This window comes from Vulpes vulpes, chromosome X (assembly GCF_048418805.1).
Source record: "Vulpes vulpes isolate BD-2025 chromosome X, VulVul3, whole genome shotgun sequence".
NCBI classification, from domain to species: domain Eukaryota; kingdom Metazoa; phylum Chordata; class Mammalia; order Carnivora; family Canidae; genus Vulpes; species Vulpes vulpes.
In genome coordinates, this window is record NC_132796.1 from 89124943 (window position 1) to 89145251 (window position 20309).

A 20309-nucleotide genomic window follows, 5' to 3' on the forward strand; every position below is an offset into this window, starting at 1 on the left:
GCAGTGAAGAAAGTAATTGTGTGGAGCGCCTGGGTGGCTCAGTGGTTGAGCATCTGCCTTTGGCTCAGGTCATGATCCCGGGGTCCTGGGATTGAGTCCCGCACAGGTTCCCTGTAAGGAGCTTGCTTGTCCCTCTGCCTATGTCTCTGCCTCTCTCTGTGTGTCTCTCATGAATAAATAAAATCCTAAAAAAAGAAAGTAATTGTGCAAAAGCCCTTTGTATAAAGCGCCATCACTGCTACCTCTAAAGACAGATCCTCAACAAACCCCCTCCCCACCAAAGATCAAAAGTCACAGTGAAGAGCCCAGAAATAAACCTGTACAGGGTCAACAGATTCCTTGCAGGAATTCCATGGAGCCTACCGAGTAGCCACTGCCCACTAATTTCTGCCTCAGGCTAGCTTGGCCGCCCAGGTCTGAAAGCACTAGGAATGTTCCAGAGAACCCTTAACACCCTTCCTGATGTCCCATGTCCTCAACTCACCAACCCCAGAGCTTCTCTTCCAGCCAAAGTGGCTCACATTCTATGCAGTGCCTCGGCTTTCACCTGTCCCCTGGGGAAAGTCTCCAAGAACACAGGGCACTCTTTGTTCAACCCAGAAACAGCTTTTCTGAAGCCTCCTCACCCCTAAGCTCCCTCAGGCCCAAACCTACAGGGCCTCCTCCCTCCAATGGTCCTACTGATGCTGGTGTGCCCCCCACTCATGAATGCTTCGGCTTGTCCCGGTTCAGTTCCGGGAGAGGCGCGGGAATGAGAAATGTGCATATGGGCAGCCCCAGTGGCCCAGCGGTTTAGCGCCGCCTTCAGCCCAGGGTGGGATCCTGGAGTCCCAGGTTGGAGTCCCATGTCAGGCTCCCTGCATGGAGCCTGCTTCTTCCTCTGCCTGTGTCTCTGCCTCTCTCTCTCTCTGTGCCTGTCATGAATATGTAAATAAAATCTTTTTAAAAATTTTTAAAAAGGAAATGTGCATATGAGGGGTGTCGGGTGGCTCAGTGGGCTGACTGACTCTGGGTTTCAGCTCAGGTCGTGATCTCAGGATCATGAGATCAAGCCCCACATGGGGCTCTGCACTGGGCATGCAGCCTGCTTGAGATTCTATCTCTCCTGCTCCCTCTGCACCCACCTCCCATCCACTCTTACTCTCTCTCTCTCTCTCTAAAATAAATAAATAAATAAATAAATAAATAAATAAATAAATAAATAAATAAATAAGTTTAAAAAAAAAAGAAAGCATGTATGAGAGGAAGAGAAAAAAGACAGACAGACTGGCCTTGAGCGGGGAAGGAAATCTCTTGACTTGGAGTCACTGGCAGGAACACTCAATGACTTCCTCTCCACCTGCTCCTGCTGTGTTGAGTGTTTTCTTTTTCCTTGTTTTACCCCACCTTTCACTTGCCATTGCTTAGCCTTTTGACAGTCCGAGGTCAAATTACAAACTGCTTCTCCGGTTCCTGTTCCTCAGGGACCCAAAAATGGGACAGAAGCAGCCTGGGGCTTAGGGGCTACCTGCCTTGTTTCTGGGGCCAAAGGAAAACCCCTTTTAGGCACAAAATAATTCCCTAAACACATGTGGGTCGCTTCCCTAAAGCCGAGGTACTCAATTCTGGCTGCAGAGCAGAACCCCCCCCCCCCCCCCCCCCCCCGGGAACTTTTAAAACTATTGATGCCCGGGCTTCAATTTAGAACAATTAAATTAGAATCTCTGGAGGAGGGGACCAGGCAGCTGGGCTTTTTAAGCTCCTCAGGTGATTCTATTCTAATAGGAAGCCAGGCTGACATCCATAGCTCTAAGGCTATTATCTTCACAATTAGAGATCAAGGTTTTTGTTAAATAAGCAAATACTTTCCCAAATAAACAAAATCTTTAAAAAAAAAAACAAATAAATGCTTAGAAATGCTTTAAAAGCAAAGGAAGAAGCCCACTATTATAGAGCACTTACTGGGTGCTGAGTCCCCTGTGCTTTTGTGCATGCGTGCATGCACACAAATATGGCAAGGAGTGGAGAGGGTGGATAGGGAACTTGGGGAGGCCAAGGTTGAGGACAAAACCCCACAAGCAGCTTAGCCCAGGGCTGGCCCGTCAAATGGAGAAAGAGAAGAGCTCAGATGGTCTTTCTGGAGAAACTCCAGGATGAAATTTCTGGGGAGGGGGAGACTAGCATTACCCTTACCTGAGCTAAAACAAAACAAAACAAACAAACAAACAAACAAAACCTCTTTTCTTCCATCTCTCCCAAATCTGTCAAGGGAAAAACTATCCAGAAAGGTTTCTACTAAAAGTGTGCGTTTGTGTGTGGGGTGGGGGGCAGGGGTGCATGAAAGGCTATGTTTACATAACTAGCATGAACGGGAAAATTGAGGACACCAGCTCCTCATCCCTACCTGCAGAATGTGCCTCAAGAACACACGCAACTCATGTTAACAAAGTTTTGCGCACTGATGATACTGCCTGGCTCCTTCAACTTGAGATGTATGAAGGCAGCTACATTCTTAAAGCAATTGTTTCTGATTCCTCAGAAAACATGGGTCCCCATTTGCCTCCAACCTCCCAGCCTCTACCCTGGCCCCTGACAGGGGCCTCTGGAATGGGAAGGCACTTCCTTCCTTACCATGTCCTTAAAGCCTCCAAGGACAGCGGCAGTGATGATGCCCAGGAACAGACCGACGATGTTGAGGATGGTGGCAGACCAGAGCAGGTGGTAGAGGTGAATGATGTCCTGGCAGCTGCTGACGTCAATGTATTCGTAGTACCCGCCGGTGATCTCCACGCGGCTGGACAGGGAGAAGCACACACCAGTCAGTCCCCATGGAGCAGGCTGTCCCCCTAGGGCTTTGGCTAGCTTGCAGCTCAGCGAAAAGACAGGTGAGCAGGTGGGGAGCTATGGTAAGGGACACCATAGCCATGAATGCACTGAGGGAGCGAGGCACTATCTATAGTGCCTATACTAAATCAAAGTGTGATTGCTGTTTACCCAAAAAATAAATTTAAAAAACCACCTCCTACCTACCAGAGAAACACTTGTCACCATCACTAACAGAATATGTATACCTATCCATCTATCATCATAGATGTAGATCAAATCTACGATTTGATAATATGAAAAATAATACCTGTATAATAGTAAAAAGTGCTCTAGTCCTTACTACTAGATAGCATATATTGACACTTGCTCCATGCCAGGCACGGTGCTAACTAAGCATTTTACCTATGTGAATTCATGAAATCTGCGCTGTCGAATATGGTAGCTACTAATCATGCGACTGCTTAATTACAATGAAGTAAAACAAAAAATTCAGTTCTTCAGGCTCACCATCCACACTTCAGGTGCTCAACAGCCACACTTGTAAGAGCCACCCCAGTGGCTGGCTACTGCGCTGGACAGAGCAGATTACATTCTCATCATTGCCAAAAGTTCTATTGGACAGCACCACAAATCCTTACGATATTCTATGAGGTAGGTACTATCACCATTCCCATTTGCCAGATGAAGAAACTGAAGCACAAAGTGCTTAGGAACTTGCCCAGGTCATAAGTGGTGAAGCTGGGCTCTGAATTCAGGCTTCAAAGATTTCAGCATTTCCTCTTTCAAAACAAAACAGCAACAAACAAAGAAACAAAACACAACGTCCCAGTAAAGAACTAAAGCCAAGCTGCTGCATAACACCCGAATCTCACCTCCTTGGAGAGGCTGACCCTGGCCACTCTGTCCAAAGACACCCTCACCCCCACCCCACCCGGCCGCCACCGTCTACCATATTACTTTCTATGGACTGAATTGCATCCCCCTCTAAAATTCATAAATTGAAGCCCTAACTCCCAACATGATTGCATTCTGACACAGGACTTTTAAGAGCTAATTAAGGTTGAATGAGGTTAGAAGGGCAGAGCCCTAATCTGATAGGATTGATGGCTTTATAGAAAGAGGAAGAGAGAGATCTCGCTCCATCTGCACGCACTGAAGAAAGGCCAGGTGAGGACACAGGGAGAAGGTGGTGGTCTGCAAGCCAGGAAGAGAGCCCTCCCCAGAACCCGGCCATCCTGGCACCCTCCGGTACTAGGAGAAAATGAATGTCCAGTTGTTGAAACCACCCAGTCTATGGTATTTTATCATGGCAGCCTGAGCTGACTAATACATCGTCCTCCTTGAATCGCTCTCTAGCACTTATTCGTTACTGTCTGTCCCTCAGACTTGAATGTAAGCTCTACGGCAGGGACTCAGTTCGTTTTGTTCACTGCTGTCCCTATCACCTAGCTGGTGCTACATAAACACCTGTTGAACTGATTAAATGAAAGTTCCTGTCTTCTTGGATGTTGCAAACTAGTTTACAACTTGGCCACTGGAATCGCTAATGAATCTCCAACACTGTGGTCCTTAAAATTAAAGTCACGACCAAACACCTTGGCATCGGATGGTTATTACATGTGACTCCCCTCTTATAAGAACACTGGCAGTGAAAAAGGACAAAAAAAAAAAATTAAAGGTTAACCTCCAAAGAGAATCGAGGAGGGATTGTTCACACAAGAAAAGACTTTTAAACCTCACAGATGATTTTATCTTAGGATTCTTTAAAACCAGTGCTTTCAATGTTTTTCTGAGGAATTGCAATCAGTGTGGTTATGGGACAGACTGCGTCAGAACCATCTGTGTTTGTGTGCATGTGTGCCTGCCTGTGTGTGTCAGTGCGTTGTGTGTGTGTGCATAGGTCTTTGAGAAAGAGATGCTTAAACATGCAGATTCCCAGGCCCAGCCCCAGTCCCACAGAATCTGGCAAAATCTCTGAGGGTGAGGCATGGGAAACTGTTAACGAGTTCACTGATATTTGAAACCCACTGTTCTATTCATTAATTTATTATTTTTTAAGTAAACTCTGCCTCCAACTTGGGGCTCTGACTCTTGACCTTGAGATCAAGAGTCACATACTCCACCTGACTGGGCCAGCCAGGCGCCCTGAAACCCACTGTTTTGTTTTATTTAAATTTTTTATTTTTATTTGAGATTTTATTTATTTATTCATGAGAGAGAGGCAGAGACAAAGGCAGAGAGAGAAGCAGGCTCCCAGTGGGGAGCCTGATGCAGGACTCCATCCCAGGCCCCGGGGACCACGACCTGAGCCAAAGGCAGATGCTCAACTACTGAGCCACCCAGGTGCCCCCAAACCCACTGTTTTAAATAGTAAGCTTCCATAGTGAAATTATAAAGGTGTCTTAATTCAGCAGAATTTGAACTGGATTTCAGTATTTCAAGGGCATAGCTGCAGACCACCCATAAGTAGGAGGGATACACAGAAAGCTTACTGCCCAGTGGCTTTCTGCATACATCAACAAACAATAAGTCCTAAGTAATCATTACTCGTGACAGGGAAAATGTTTTCTTTTTGATAATATTAACTAAGAATATGTATATCTATCATCATAGATGTCAATCAAATCTACAATTTTGAAAACTAATACAGTTATAATAGCAAAAAGTGCTACAGTACTTACTATTACCTGGTACTATCTTAAGCAGTTTGCAAACTCTTTATAATAACCCTATATGGTAGAGGCTATTTTTATTCCTGTTACATCCAGACGAGAAAATCAAGGCAGAGAAAGAAACTAATTAAGTATATATGATGGCTAATTGAATTTAAATTTAAAAAAAAAAAGGGAAAAAAATTCATTAAGTAGCAGAGGTGAGATCTGAACTCAGACCCTCTGACTGTGAGTTTATACTTAAACATGACATTTTGCTGCCTCTCTAAATCAAAACTGAGCGCCACTGACAAATCATTGTCGAATTCTGTTCCCTATCATTATCAATTATGATCAAACAAATCAGATTTATATTGCATGCTACATTTTTTTTCATATTACTTGCACATATCTTTTATTCTTCACTGAACTTAGTAGAAAACCATGAGCCATAACATCAGCTCCATAGCACCCAGGATATCAGATACTGGATGGAGAAATGATCCATTAAAGAGGGATTTAAAAAGAAGACATATTTCATTCTCCTTTTCAAGAATTAAAAAACATTTTTTCCTTTTCAAAAATTCTTGTTTCTGATATAAAATATGAACATATCCCGTGTTTATTGGGATGTTAAGGCATTAAAATCTGTGAGGTTTAAAAGTCTCTTCCTGTGTGAACAATCCCTCCTCAATTCACTTTGGAGGTTAACCTTTAATTTTTTTTTTGTCCTTTTTCACTGCCAGTGTTCTTATAAGATGGGAGTCACATGTAATAACCACTCTCAAGAGTATCACTTATTAATAAAGAGATTTATGCAGTGAAATGGAAGATAGCTTACTGCCACGAAGTGGCACAGACAGGACTGTCCAAAGGCAGGCTCCATGGGTGAGGGTGGGTATGGGGTTGTAGGGGCGCAAGAGAGGCTGGAGAGTCAGCTTCTGACTTCCCCCAAATTATCTTTGTTTACTTCCCAACACACTGAGGGCAGGCTGGGAGTACCCACGGACAGGCAGTAGAGTACAGCCGACTTTTGAGTCGGACTGCATTTGGATCCCAGCCGTGTCACTTATTTGTTATCTGACTCCGAGCAACTTTCTTAACTTCTCCAAGCCTGGGGGATTTAATAAGAGAATGCATGAAAGCAGCATTCCACCACAGAGTAAGAGCCCCCCAGCATAACATGTAGCTATTTTTTTTCCCCTTCTAAGAGCCAGCCTCTGGCAATGAACCTTTGAATCTTGTTCTTGAAGCGTTGACACTTTAAAGGCACAGACCACACACCACCACGATAGGTTAGTGGTTTGTTTAAAAATATTCAACAATTTTAGATACGATATGTTCGCTTCTAGTTTGAGCAGGTTCAGCAGCTATATTCAGTAGCTGAATATATATCATATATATATATATATATATATATATTTTTTTTTTTTTTTTTTTTTTTACTTAACCATGAAGCAAAAGAACATTGGTACTGAGATCTGGTTCAGGGTTTAGCAGAGTAATGCGGTGTGTTTCTGTTTGAGATTCACAATTCCACTTGGTTCCGTCTGCATGAATGCAAGGCCCTCCTACCAGACCCCACCACTGCCCACCTAAGTTTCCTCAAACATTTTTGAAACTAAATCATCCATTTATTCAAAATCCTTCTATGGCTCCCTATTACCTTCCGGAAAAAGGGTCCGGAATTTCCTCAGTCTGCCATAATCCAACTCCAAAATGGTATCCACGTTCCAGCTAGGCTGGAATCATCAGAAACCCCAAAACTGGCCATGCTGGGTACTTCTTCCACACCTAGGCTCAGATTTCTCTCCCTGCATGGAAGGCACTGCCTTTTGTTCCCTGCCTCTCCTAAACCTCTCCTGCTGCTCGAAGCTTCCATACCCATCCCTCTAGTGTCTTCTTCAAGGAATCCAGTGCCCATTCATTGGCTTTTTCCCGGGGCTCCCACAGCCTCAGACAGTCTGTTCCTCTTAGTTTGGCCCTTTGCAATTGTCATTCACTCAGTCATTTAACCCGATGTTTAGCGAGAGCCCACTCAGTGCTGAGTACCGTGCTGGGTGCTGAGGCTATGAGCAAGGTGGACATAACGTCTGGCCTCAACTGTAACCTCTTGAGGGTGAGGGTCATCTCTTACATTTCTTTTGTGTCTCCCTCACCGCCTAGCACAGTGGTAGAAACATTATAAGTCATCAATAAGTACCTGGTGAATGGGTAACTGAGTTCAAAGGCGGATTGTGGCATTGATCATGAGATTGATTACCCAATATGGGCTTTCACTCTCTGGCTCTCAACTTGCTGGGTTTGCCTGGAGAAATGGATACCCTCTCTGTGTTTCAGTCCCCATTTAACAAAGCAGGAGGCGACAGATCTTGGATGAGACACAAGGCCATCGTCCTGCTCATCCCCCATAGGGGCCTGAACCATGGGAATCTGTGTATGGGTCTAAGCTATCATTCCCACACACCCCTCCCCCCCAGTAAAATGAGTTCCTTAAGGGTACGATTATGCTTTCTCCATACCTGTTCTTCTCGAACAGTCCCTGGCACACATTTTTGGAGCTCCATAAAAGTTTGTTAAAGGGAAGAATGACTGAAAGTAAGCTACCTTCTACCAGTTGAAGCAGTCCGCAAACCACCCCATATCCTTCCATTTCCTTGAGGAGACCCACTGGAAGCCGGGGATATTGACTTGACCTCTCCAGAGCTGAGTGAAGTACTCTGAGAGGCAGTTGCCGAGGAGCTGTGTCCTAGAGAAAGCCACCGTCCTGCACAAGGGTAAATGGAAGAATCTATGTTTGGTATTAAAACCTCACTGCCTTGACGTCAAAGAAAGTCTGTGGGTTTGAGGGGACAGTAGGAACTCTGTTTCCATAGCACTGTACAAATGACTGCCTGATGTTTTTCTTCCCACTTTTTTTTCTCTTGGCCTCCTTTCCAGGAAATGGACTGGAGGAGCTGGCAATTGATTAAAAATAGGTTTCGTGTGAGGAAAACAAATACACGCTCGGCAAAATTAAAGTCCCCGCATCTCTCAGAGTGCTTGTTGCTAGCTATATTTAGGCTTGGAGTTCAGGTCTCTTTGGTGCTGGCTGGAAAAAGCCTCAGGTCAAGGGAAAGCTTTTCCCTCTATTGTAGGATTATTGCCTCTTAGTCTCAGGGCCTTGGTTTAGGACCCCAGTGGGGCTGTTCCCTGATGGAAAGTTCAGAGACTCTTTCCCAGTGGCTTGGCCTTTGGCAACTTAGCACTACAGGCAGGGTCTCAACTGATCCCCGGGGCTGGTATCGAAGGCATCAGGTAGGTGAAAACCATTGCCGAGCTTGAAAGATCTTTAGGGACAATGTCCCCATGACCCCTCTTAGTTGCCTAGTGCAATATTTTAATATTTTATCTTCGTGGTAAAAAGGGCGTCCTTCCTCTTGGGACTTGCCAACAAATATAGCTCCTGTTTCATTAGGTCTTTCCCCATGCCCGGTCCTGTGCCTGGGCCTGGGGCTGTGGATAAGACAGAGTCATGTTCCCTGCCTCTAGGGAGCCCAGAGTTTAGCACCACTCCTCATACAATTCCTTTAGAGCTTTGAAGACCATGCTGGCCTAACTTGCTTGAAGAAAGTAAGAAAGTCAGTTACGATCAAGTTCAGATTGACAGGAAGATAAGCTGGGCTCGAGTCTCCACGTTGGGAAAAGAAATTCACCTAAGGACTCGGCTAAATGGAATTTAAAGTAGAATTACTGTATTCAAACCTCTTCCAGAAACACACCAAATTGCAGAGAGAAAGGTGTGTCTGCAAGGAATCACTTCGCAGCCCTCCCGGCGGGGGCCTCCCCTCTTCTCCATCTCAGGCCAGGCTGGTGCTGGCCAGCTCCCAGACCCCCCCCCCTCCCCACCAGGCCAGGATGTGGGAAAAGAGGGAGAGCAGGCCAGAGGAGGGCGGGGAGAGCAGTGAGCGGGTGAGGGAGGGCGGAGTGGTGGGAAGGAAGGAGAAGGACAGCGGCAGGGAAGGCAGGGGAAGGGGAGGCAAAAGCAAAGATAGCAAAATAACCCAATTCCCCTAGGACCTATTTTACATTCCTTTGATCATTTTTGGAAGGATGAGCTCAGGAAGTACAATTATAGCCAGCTCTCCATCACCGCTGCTAAGGAGGGAAGTCCTTTACAAGTGTTAGTTATTATTACAACATGAATAATTGAACCTCCTAGATCATCCCCAAACCTCATTTGAGGCTTTAAATTTCTCTTCCACCGCCGCCAAACCTTTTAACGAAATGAGGCTGGTGCTAGGGAAGAAGGTAAAGGGCTGGTGCGAGTCCCCCCACCTCTCCTCCCTGCCTCCAGTCTGGTGGATCTTGATCCTCAAACCAGAGAAACGCCCCCCCCCCCCAATACCAAGAGTAGGGGGTGGGAGTGAGGACCCTTCTGGATCGAGTTCCATCCAGGCCCACTCTGCCAACAACTTCCTCTCTTCCTCCTTCCTTCTCCAGGCTCTCAGTGCCCTCATCTTCCATGTTATACAATTCAGTGGCTTATGGGGTCAAATCCAAATTGCTTACAGGGTCAAGTACAAAGTCATTCCTGTGGCCTGTGAGTCTTCCATGATCTGGCCCCTGACTACAGCTCAGCCCTCACCTCCTACCCCCTGTAGAACTGCCTCCACCTCACAACTGCTGGGAATATCCTTTCCACCTCTACCTCCCTTTTGGTTTGTTTCCTAAATCCCTATTTACCCTTTATTTATTTTTATTTTTTATTTTTTTCCTATTTACCCTTTAAATTTCACCTCCCACATCACGTCCTCCTTGACACTGTTCCCCCAGCAACTCTGACCTTCAGTCACTTGGGTAGCCGGGGTGCCCAGTATATCCATTGATCCCCACTGTACTTCTCACTCTCTGTCATATGTAATCAATTATTCACATGTCTGTCTTGCCTACTAGTCTGTGAGCTCCTCAGCGGTAGACTCTATATTCCTACCACCTAAATATATTTTAAAAGAAAGAATAAGTGATGTTTTCACAATTAGAAGGCAGAGAGCCAGAGTGGTTTTGACACGACCAGCACCAACCCTGCTCCTGCTTCAGGGCCTTTGTACTTGCTCTTCCCACGGCTTGAAACACTCTTTCCCCAGATATCTACTTGGGTTGCCTTCTGGCTTCGTTCAGGTCTCGGCACAAATGTTACCTCCTCAAACAGACCTTCCCTGGCTACTGTCTCACATAGCGTGCACATTCCTCACCTTGTCACTATCTATCTACAAGTCCTGGCTCATTTTTTCCTCAGACCTCTGATCAACACTTGGCATATTATATATTCATGTGCTATCGACTGTTTTCCCAAATAAGATATAAGCTTCATGAGGCCAAAGACTTATTTTGTTTGCTGCTGACAGCAGTGTCCAGAACAGGGCCAGGCCCAGAAGAAGTGCTCAGTAACTATTTGTTGAGTGTTGTTGAACTTGGCCTTAAATCGAACTGCGTTTGGACCCTACCTCTACCATTTCAAGTTCCGCGTGACTTTGGGCCAAGTGTCTGTTTCCTCTGAGCCTCATTCTCAACATCTGTGAAATGGAGATGTGTAAATGGAAATAACCCTACGTACATCAGAGGTACGAAGTCAAGGAGATCCAATATCCCCAAGCACTTACTTAGCACGGCGCCCAGCACAGAGAAAGCATGTCATGCTTATTAGCTGAAATCTGTTGACAGACCAATGTCTTGCATTTCTCCGATCCCTACCGTGTGCCCTCGCACCCCGCCCTCCCGGTGCCCACTGAAGGGTCAGAGCCTGGGTGCTCGGCACGTACTTGCCACAGTTGTAGAGGTCACAGCAGAAGCAGGTGTTGCCCCGGATGCGAGGCGTGCAGAATCCAGGGCTGAGGTGAGGGCAGTTCACCTGAGGGCACAGAACAGTGAGGAGATGGGCTGGCAGTGGATGGGAGGCAGGACCCTCTGGGACTGGAAATATGAGTTCGTGACTGATGGAGACGGTGAGGACGGTAAGGACGGCTGTCCGATGAACACAGCAAGGCGGGAAAGGGATGGGGCCAGGCCCTGGGCTGGCTGAACTTGTGCCTGAGACGAGGTACCGTGGAGCCGGGGTCCGTCCAGCCTCGGCCACAGCCCTCGGTGCCCCATCCCTGAAGGGCGGGGATGCAGAGGCAGAAGGATGGATGGAGGACAGATGGAAGAACGAATGACAGTAGGAAAGGAGGACAGGAGGACAGGTGGGGGAGGGGACTCAGAGGGTGGGGGGGAATCAGAGGGGGAGGAAGACAGAGGGGCCGTCACATGCACTCTGAAGTACGATAGTACCTCTCTAGCTGCCTGGGTAAGGTTCCTCATAACCCTCGCGGAAGGAGAATTTTTGGTTGAGGAACTTATGACCTTTTATAGGAAAAATAGGGTTAGGGGGACCAGGGTTACAAGTGAACCTATGGAAGTCATTATTAATATTTTTACAGTCACCAAGTTAACACAAGAAAGCGATCACCACGAAATCAAGAGAACAGCAATGACATTTTATACATCTCGAGTTTGCAAACAATTGAGACCATCGATTTTCCCATTTACCTGTCTTTTACGTTTAAGAACTTTTCCAGATTTCCTTCCCCATGTGGATGCAATGAAGTGCTTGTGACTGTGTTTCACTGTGTTATAGACAATTCATAGCAAATGGGCACTATCTTTCTGATAAGCTGTTCGCACACGCACCTTTCTACTCCTCCTTTCAGACCAGAGTATAATTAGAAAAACAGTAAATTTGCGATCGAGGGGAAGGGGGGGGCAGGTGACAGGCAGAGCCATAATAGAAGTATCCGCCCTGGTGCCTTGGGAGCAGGGCCATCACTTTGCCGAACTCCAGGGGCACCATTCTCATTGTATTTTATGTCAAATGGTAGTTTCATATTCAAGGGGCCTCTGGGTTGGGGTGCAGACAGTGGGTTGAGTTGCTTTCTGAAAATGACCCAGAGCCATGCTTCACCTCATTGCCCACTGCCTGTAGTTCCGTGTGAGGTGGCACAGAACGCAAGGACAGCTGTGTGGGGCGAGAGAGACAAATTGTCATGCTTCCGCAGCCTGGCCTATTGGGGGCATCATGAGAGGGGCCAGGCCGACAGTCCAGGCCTCCCCAGAGCCTTAAAGTGGACCAGGTTTCTCAATTACGCTCATGTGGCTTCCTGACTCCTCTTGTGGGCGGGGGGGGGGTGGGGGGAGACCCAGACTCTGCCTCCCTAGTCCAAGCCCAGTGCTTTGCTGGGGTTCCTGCTTTTCTTCCAGCTGAGCACCGAGTCCAGGCAACGAAACCATCATCTGCAGGGCTGGAGGAGGGGCTTGCCCTGTGGCCTCTGTGCTCATCTGTCCCCCTTGGGATCGAAACCACACACTGCGAGGCTGCCTGCTGGGGTCAGAGGGGCAGCCTGTGGCCACAGAGCAAAGTAAATCTGATTAGGTCTCATGAGGCTCCAACCTATGACCATGGCCTCATTAGCACTTGTGCTCTGACCCACTGAACAAATCAACTCCAGACACCTAGCAGCAAGCCTTAGGCCCACGAAAAGGAGTAAAAGAAAGGGGGTTTCAGGCAGAACAGAAGACTTTCCCAAAAGGTAAGGCACACAGCCTCACCCAGCTCACCTCCTCAGCTTCCTTCTGGGATGTCTTGGGGACGTAGTGGCACCGGTTAGCATAGAGAGGTTTCAGATCCTGGAAAGGGAAACAGCAAACCAAAGGAATTTGGGTTTTGGAAAACAAAGCAGCAAGTACTCTGATGGGTAATAAAAGATTTGAAAACACACACATGCACACACGCACACACACATGTGCACGTGTGCACATGCACACATGAGCAGGCAGTGGATTGGGTTAATTTCTGAAAACTGCCCATCTATGGAGCCTGAGAATCTGAGGATTAGATACAAATGTCCTCACAACTGCTTTCTACTGGGCCACTTGGTTAATGAGAAATTAGGAAATTGTTTGAGAAATGGGCTTCTTGACATTTCCTCTCTGCTTTCATTTCTAGTCTTCATCTTCCTCCCAAGAGGCCCCAGGGAACAAGATGCAGAACTCTTGCAACATAGTCCCAGAAGGAGGGAGCCCAGATCCAACGACGAGGTCTCGTTATCACCTGAGGACAGGACTCAGGCTGGCTGACATGTGCTCCCTTCTGTCACTGCCACAGCTTTTCCAGAAGAAAGAGCTCAGGAAGCCAGCCCCAGGGGGATGAACAGCGACTGAGCCTGTTGTAGATTTTAACTCAGCTGAACTATATTTCACTCAGCTACACAGATTAGATAAGGACCATGAACTCCAAAAATACTGCTAAAACACAGAAAACTAACATGGAGTTCAAGGACAGTTGACTTACCCTCCTGGCTTGGCAGCTTCCTGGTGAGGGAGCTCTCAGGCATGGGGTTTAGGGTAGAACAGACACAATCCAGGGCTGCCCAGACACTTGCATCAGGGGATGTTGTTCCCTTTTGGGGTGACGCCAAACATGAGTGGTAAGGGGCTCTGGCCAAAAGCAGGTGAGGATGGGACAAGCAGTCTGCAGCCAAAGCCCCCTTCCTCCTGCCTCCACTTTTCTCACCATTTGCAATAATCCCAGTGGCTGCCGTTCCCCACACATGATTTAACATCTCCCGTTCCTGGCACCTGAGTGCCTCCAGCCTCCCAGCCTGTAGCCCCGTCAAGGACCGAGGACTTTCCATCAGCTGCTCCTACATGAACCTCCTGTCTGTACGATGCTCTGAAAGTACATTGCCCTGTTGGCCGAGGCTGGAGTCTGGCAGGAAAGGAATGAAGGTTCTCGTGTTTGTTCACAGCAGGGTTTATTTTCCGTGTTTGGGGACTAGCAGAGGCCCTCACTGTCCTGTGGAAGGGGAGGCTTGATGTGCTGCTCGCAGCCCTCCCAAGCTCCCGCTTCTGCAAAAAGCAATCAGCCTCCAACGGCCCAAACGAAGACAGACATGTTCACACGTGGGGGCTGCCCATGTGCTGCCTCTGGCTGCTATTCTGCATTGAGATCCTCGAGGAGGAACAAGCCCTAAGCCCTGGCGGTTGGGAGGTGGGAAAAAGTCACTCAGCTCCGGTTCGGCAACCTTTTTAATCTGGAAGGGAGACCAACTCTGGAGCAAAGAGTTGGAAATGAAAACTGCTTTATGGCAAGCACGTACTCTGTGCCCAGCCCCCTTAGGGCAGTTGCCACCCATTATCTCATACGGGCCGCAGACTAAGCCTGGGAGGCAGGGTACTGTGCCATCCAGCTGAGGAGGAGGCAACGGTGACACAGGAAGGTAAAGTGACTTTCCCAGCTGGCTGGTGGCCACGTTAGTGGAAGGGCAAGGGAAGGGAAGAAGAGACAAGAAAGAGAAGGAATGAGACACATTTGGAGGGATGTGTAAGAAGGGTAGATCTTGAGAGGAACCTCACATGCCCCCAGGCCAAAGGACAGGGCAAGATGGTTCAGAAGAGCTCCAACAACAGAAAAGGCTGGCTTTAGGGGCACCTGGCTGGCTCAGCAGGTAGAGCGTGAGACTCTTGATCTCAGGGTTGTGAGTTCAAGCCCCCACATTGGATATGGAGATTATGTAAAAGAAAAACCTTTAAAATTTATATATATATATTTTTATTTATAAAAAAGAACAAGAGAAAGAGAAAAGGTTGGCTTTAGCTCACCAAAGTGGTGCGAGGGCCCCAAAATGCCTTTCATTAGACAGGCCAACAGAGATGGCCATACCTTAATAAAGCCTTCTTCCTCAAAACGCTCTGGGTGTGAGGACTGGCAGATGTCATAGGATAGGCACAGGGTAAGCAGAAAGGTTTTTCTTAAAGATTCATCCAGCGTGACTCTAAGTCCCTGAATCAAATGCTCTACTGCAGGCCACTAACTGTAGGAAGTACAAAGGGTCTGGAGGCAGAGACAGGTAGGTGATCATTACAGGACACTCCCAGTAAATATAACTGGATTTTTCCCCATTGCCTCTGGCTGAGGCCAGTGATCAAAGACATGAGGAGTATCAAGGAAATGCGAATCAAAACCACGATGAGGTACCACTTCGTTCTCACTCGGATGGCTAGAATTAAAAAGTAAAATAATAAGAATTGGAGAGGATGCGCTGAAATTGGAACTCTTATACATACACTTCTGGTGGGAATGCAAAATGGTGCGCCTATTTTGGAAAAGTGTCTGGTAGGTCCTCAAAAAGGGTAAACATTAAAAAAAAAAGCGTAAACGTAGTTACCCTATGACCCAGCAATTCCACTTCTAGGTATACACCCCAGGAAAATGAAAACATGCGGCCACACGATACATGAATGTTCACAGCAGCATTATTAATAAAAGCTACAAGTTGAAAACAAGCCAAACGTCCATCACCCGGTGAATGGACAACCAAAATCTGGTCTATCCATATGATGGAATATTCAGGCCATAAAAAGAAATTAAGAGCTGTTACATGTTACAGCATGGATGAGCCCTGAGAAAAGAAGTCAAGTCGCAGAAGACTATAATGTTATATGATTCAGTTAATGTGAAATGTTAATTAATACAGGGAAATCTGTAAGAAAGAAAAGTAGCCTAGTGGTTGCTTAGGGCTGAGGGGAATGGGGTATAGAGAGGTGAGAGTCCAGAATATGGGGTTTCTTTTGGGGGATGATGAAAATCTAAAATTGATGTGGTGATGGTTTGCATGTAACAGTGAAGATACCAAAACCTGCTGAATTGTTCACTTTAAGTGGGCAAAAATTTTATGGGATGTGAACTACATCTCAATGAAGCTGTTTTTTAAAAAATACACATTAGGAGTGGGAGGAGGAGGGCAAAGGAGGAAGCCATTTTAGCTCATGATGCCATCAAAATCTACTGCAGGCTTCTTGGCCACTAGGCCTCTGTTACCATGGAGACTGCCTCAGAGTGAATACTCCTTGTCAAATGGGGATTATAATGCCTGCCCTACATATCTCACAGGATTGCTGGGGACCTCGAAAGAGATAATAGATGGGAAGGCACACTGAAAAGCTAAATGCGCTACATAAAAACAAGGCATTATTGTTATTAAGATGGCTCCTGTTGAATACAAAATAGCACGCATGCTATGATTGGCTGTAACCACACTACACAAATAGGTGTGTACTCGGAGACTAATATGCAGAAATGCTCACATTTGCTATGCTAGGGTGGTAGGCTTATGGATGTCACAAATTCCTGATGTGTCATTGGCCTTTTTAAGAAGAAAAAGATGAAGGAGACGGCTGGCCTCGGCTAAAATCAGAAGGGATGGCTCTGACATGGGGGCCTACATTTAAATTCTTGGCCCTGAAAAGAAAATTGGGCAAAGAGCCTCTCTCTCCCTCCCCTGACTCTGCCCCCTGCCCAGAAATGATCTCCTGAGACACCAAGTCAGAGACTTCTGGTGGGGCAGCACTGACCACATGAGTTCTTATCATGGCAAATGAGGGACTGACTCTTATGCCCGAGAGGGGGGTCCAAGAGGTAGCTGGAATTGAAATAATGATGATACAGATCCTCCTTCTGCAGATCCAATCATACTCATGCCATTCCCTCAGGATGACTTGCACTATTAGCCAATGTCATTGATCCGCAGAAGATTCTGATGATATAATTTTGCTCCAAATCAACTGTTTTGGAAAACAAAACATTTCCAGTTAGCTCATGAGATGTTCTCATTTTCCTTGTTGATTCAGTACGAATAAAAGGAGTACTTGTGTTTATTGTAGGGGCCCAGTAAGTTGCAGTGGCTCACTTTGGATTTTGATTTGTGGGCCAGATTAGGGCTATGTTATGACCTCCCTGGGACCTAGGCACTTTTGCTTTTGTGGGTCTCTGAATTTAAAAAAAAATGAAAATTATATTTTCTTTATCTTAATTATATTCAATGACTGCATTGGTCTAAAGTCAAATATATTTATAGGCGAAAACTTTTCCTTGACCTAAAAGCTCATCACTTTTCTACTCATCTGAAAGGAAATGATACTGTTTTTATGAAACCCTGAAAGTCCTATGGGTCATAGGCACTGTGCCTATTGTGCCTAATGGAGAAGTCAGCCCTAGCAGAATTGTCTGGAATAGAATGAAATGGAAAAGTGCTAAAAGAAGGACGAGGGGGGGATCCCTGGGTGGTGCAGCGGTTTAGCGCCTGCCTTTGGCCCAGGGCGCGATCCTGGAGAGCCGGGATTGAATCCCACATCGGGCTCCTGGTACACGGAGCCTGCTTCTCCCTCTCCCTCTGACTCCCTCTCTCTCTCTCTCTCTCTCTCTGACTATCATAAATAAAAAAAATTAAAAAATAAAATAAAAAATAAAAATAAATAAAAAATAAAAGAAGGGCGAGGGCTCCCGTAGGGAGCCACATAGGAATGCCCGGAATCCTAGGCTTTCTCAGAGCAGAGCACAAGTTTGGGTTTCAGGAGTAAAATGGCCTTTCTCAAGGTGCAGCTTTGCAGATTTGGCACCTAAACTCCAGGACTGGGCTCTGAGTGGAAGTTTCTAGCACTAGGGTTTTCTCTGGATCCCAATGACATCACTAAACGCCAACTCCTGCTATAGGGACAGAAAAGTTCAGGAATCTGAGAAAAGGTGATTCCGTCCTCATGGTCTGCTCTTGTTGCTGTTGAAACTCCCAAGGCTCCCAGAACTCATCCACTTTCCTGCTCCTCCCTACCTCCTCGCTCTCAACGTCACTTCCGTTCCCCTGGCCCCAGTGCCCTTGCCTCTGCCTTTCCAAATCTCACTCAGATGTCAAAGGCTCAGTGCTCGCCACCACCGGGAAGCCTGCCCTGGCCACTGGAGTCCAAGATAAAGCACTTTGACACTTAAGAGTTTACACCCGCAGGCATCTCTAGATGACTGTGTGTCCAGCGGTATCCTTATCTTGATTATCAGCAGCTTGAGACAGGGATCCTGTTTTCTCCCTTTTCTGTCCCCATTGCAGCGCTTAGCACACATCCTGGCACACACTCAATGAAACCTTGCTGTGTTGCACATTCTCTTTAATCCAGGGCTGAAAGTACTCACAATGTGTCTGGCAGCAAAGACCCCGTCGACTATGGCACAACAAAAGGCTGCAATCACACCAAAGCTGATAAAGACGATAGAAGCCACCAGCTGCAGGGGTGAGGGGTGAGGGGGACAGAACAAAAGTGTTAGCCTTCCACTCTTGCTGCTCCCGGAGACTAGATGATCCCCAAGAGAATGCCCACCAAAGCCCAACTCTGGCCTGCCACTCAACGGGGTGCTTTTTTTCAATCATGCAGGATGAGGGCAGCCCTGGGTAGCTCAGCGGTTTAGCACCGCCTTCAGCCCAGGGCCTGATCCTGGAGACCCGGGATCGAGTCCCACGTCGGGCTCCCTGCATGGAGCCGGCTTCTCCCTCTGCCTGTGTCTCTGCCTCTGTGTGTGTGTGTCTCATGAGTAAATAAATAAAAATCTTTAAAAAATTTTTTTAAATCATGCAGGATGAGTGGGAGCTGGGGGAAGCAGGGAAGAGGCCACTGAAGGCATTTTTTTCCATTTTCAGGGCAAGCCAAGAAATTCACTCAGTGAGTCTGTGAGCACCAAATCGAGGGGAGGCTTGCTGATAACGAGCATACTGTCGGTGAAGGAATTTGACTTGTGTGGCTCCTCCATTCTCAGAAAGATGTTGGACCTTTGATATCATGTAGCCCAACCCCCTACTTTATTTACTGTGGGAGTGGAGGCTCAAAGAGGGGAAGTTGGTGTGCCCAGGGTCACCATCCAGTCTACAGAAGAGCCTGGTGCCCACCATCTCCCAGTCCAGTGTTGTTCTCAGTCCCTCACAGTGGGCAGTGATGAAGACAGGGATGATTCGGAGGCCCCACACAACCCTACGTGGCCTTCTGCGTGGTTGCAGAAAGAACATTCAACCTATTAAGATTTAAATATCAAAGACATTTCACAAGGCCGTGGAAGCCTCTGGAACTGATCAGCGCTGTGTAGTACATACAAAAATTTTTAAGTCAGAAAAATGTTTGCTTGAACCAGACTGCCCTATACTCTGATCATGTTGAATAATACATTTTCCTCATAATTTGTCTTCCATTACAAAGGTGATGCTACAAGCCGGTGTGGGGGAAGGTGCTCGTAGGGGCAGGGGCAGGTGCTGCCTAAGCAAGCCCACCATCTGCCCCAGGGTCAACCCTCAGAACTAGACGGAATCAGTCCTTTTGTTCCTTGAGATGTCTGGGGTAAAGAGCATGGCATCAAGCTGCTCTCCAGGGCCAAATCAAATCCAATTCAAGGCCACCCTAAGGTTCTCCTTCAGCAGGCTAGGAGGAAATATTTCTCTCCTTCAGGAGTTGTTCAGAAGCCTCTCCCCATAAATCTCACTTCACAGCACTACAGAGAATTGGTAAATAATGGATGAACGATGTCATGAAATTGGCATTATTAGCTATGCTTTGATCAGCTCTACAATCAAAACTCCCCCATTATTTTGAATAATGTAAGCCCAAAGTGCAAACACAACTGGCAGGGGAGGCAGGGAGTCCAGGTGAAATGGAAGAAGAGAACTCTGAGCGCTCCCCTGAGGGTGATTCCCCACATTGCTGGGGGAGAACATATGGTTAGAGTTCTCTGTCCCTGGAGCTATTACGTTATCTGATTAAACTTGCTGTTAAATAGGCCCCATTATCAAAGTCTAGATGCCACAGAAGCTTGTACTGGGGGAGCCTAATCAGTCCACCATCTGACCACTCACCAGGCATCTTGATTTACAAGCCTCTAAAGCTGCAATGTGCTTGCAATTCTGTAGGTACCAGGAAATCCAGCAGCTTGCCCTCATGGGACCCCCATTAGGACACAGAACTTTCTAAGTT

At 46.9% G+C, this 20309-nt stretch overlaps 1 protein-coding gene across 2 annotated transcripts in view; it reads right to left on the reverse strand.

Annotated features, from left to right (window-relative positions):
- Positions 1-20309, reverse strand: part of TMEM255A (transmembrane protein 255A) — a 52498-nt gene that overhangs the window by 14773 nt on the left and 17416 nt on the right. Inside the window, exons 4-8 of one of the 2 annotated variants that reach the window (XM_026017914.2) lie at positions 18490-18579; positions 13089-13157; positions 11766-11837; positions 11258-11346; positions 2611-2773 (exon numbers count right to left, since the gene is read on the reverse strand). In XM_026017914.2, coding sequence (XP_025873699.1) covers positions 2611-2773; positions 11258-11346; positions 11766-11837; positions 13089-13157; positions 18490-18579 — 483 coding nt within the window. The remainder of the gene's footprint in view (positions 1-2610; positions 2774-11257; positions 11347-11765; positions 11838-13088; positions 13158-18489; positions 18580-20309) is intronic. The other variant, XM_026017915.2, reaches the window with a different exon arrangement.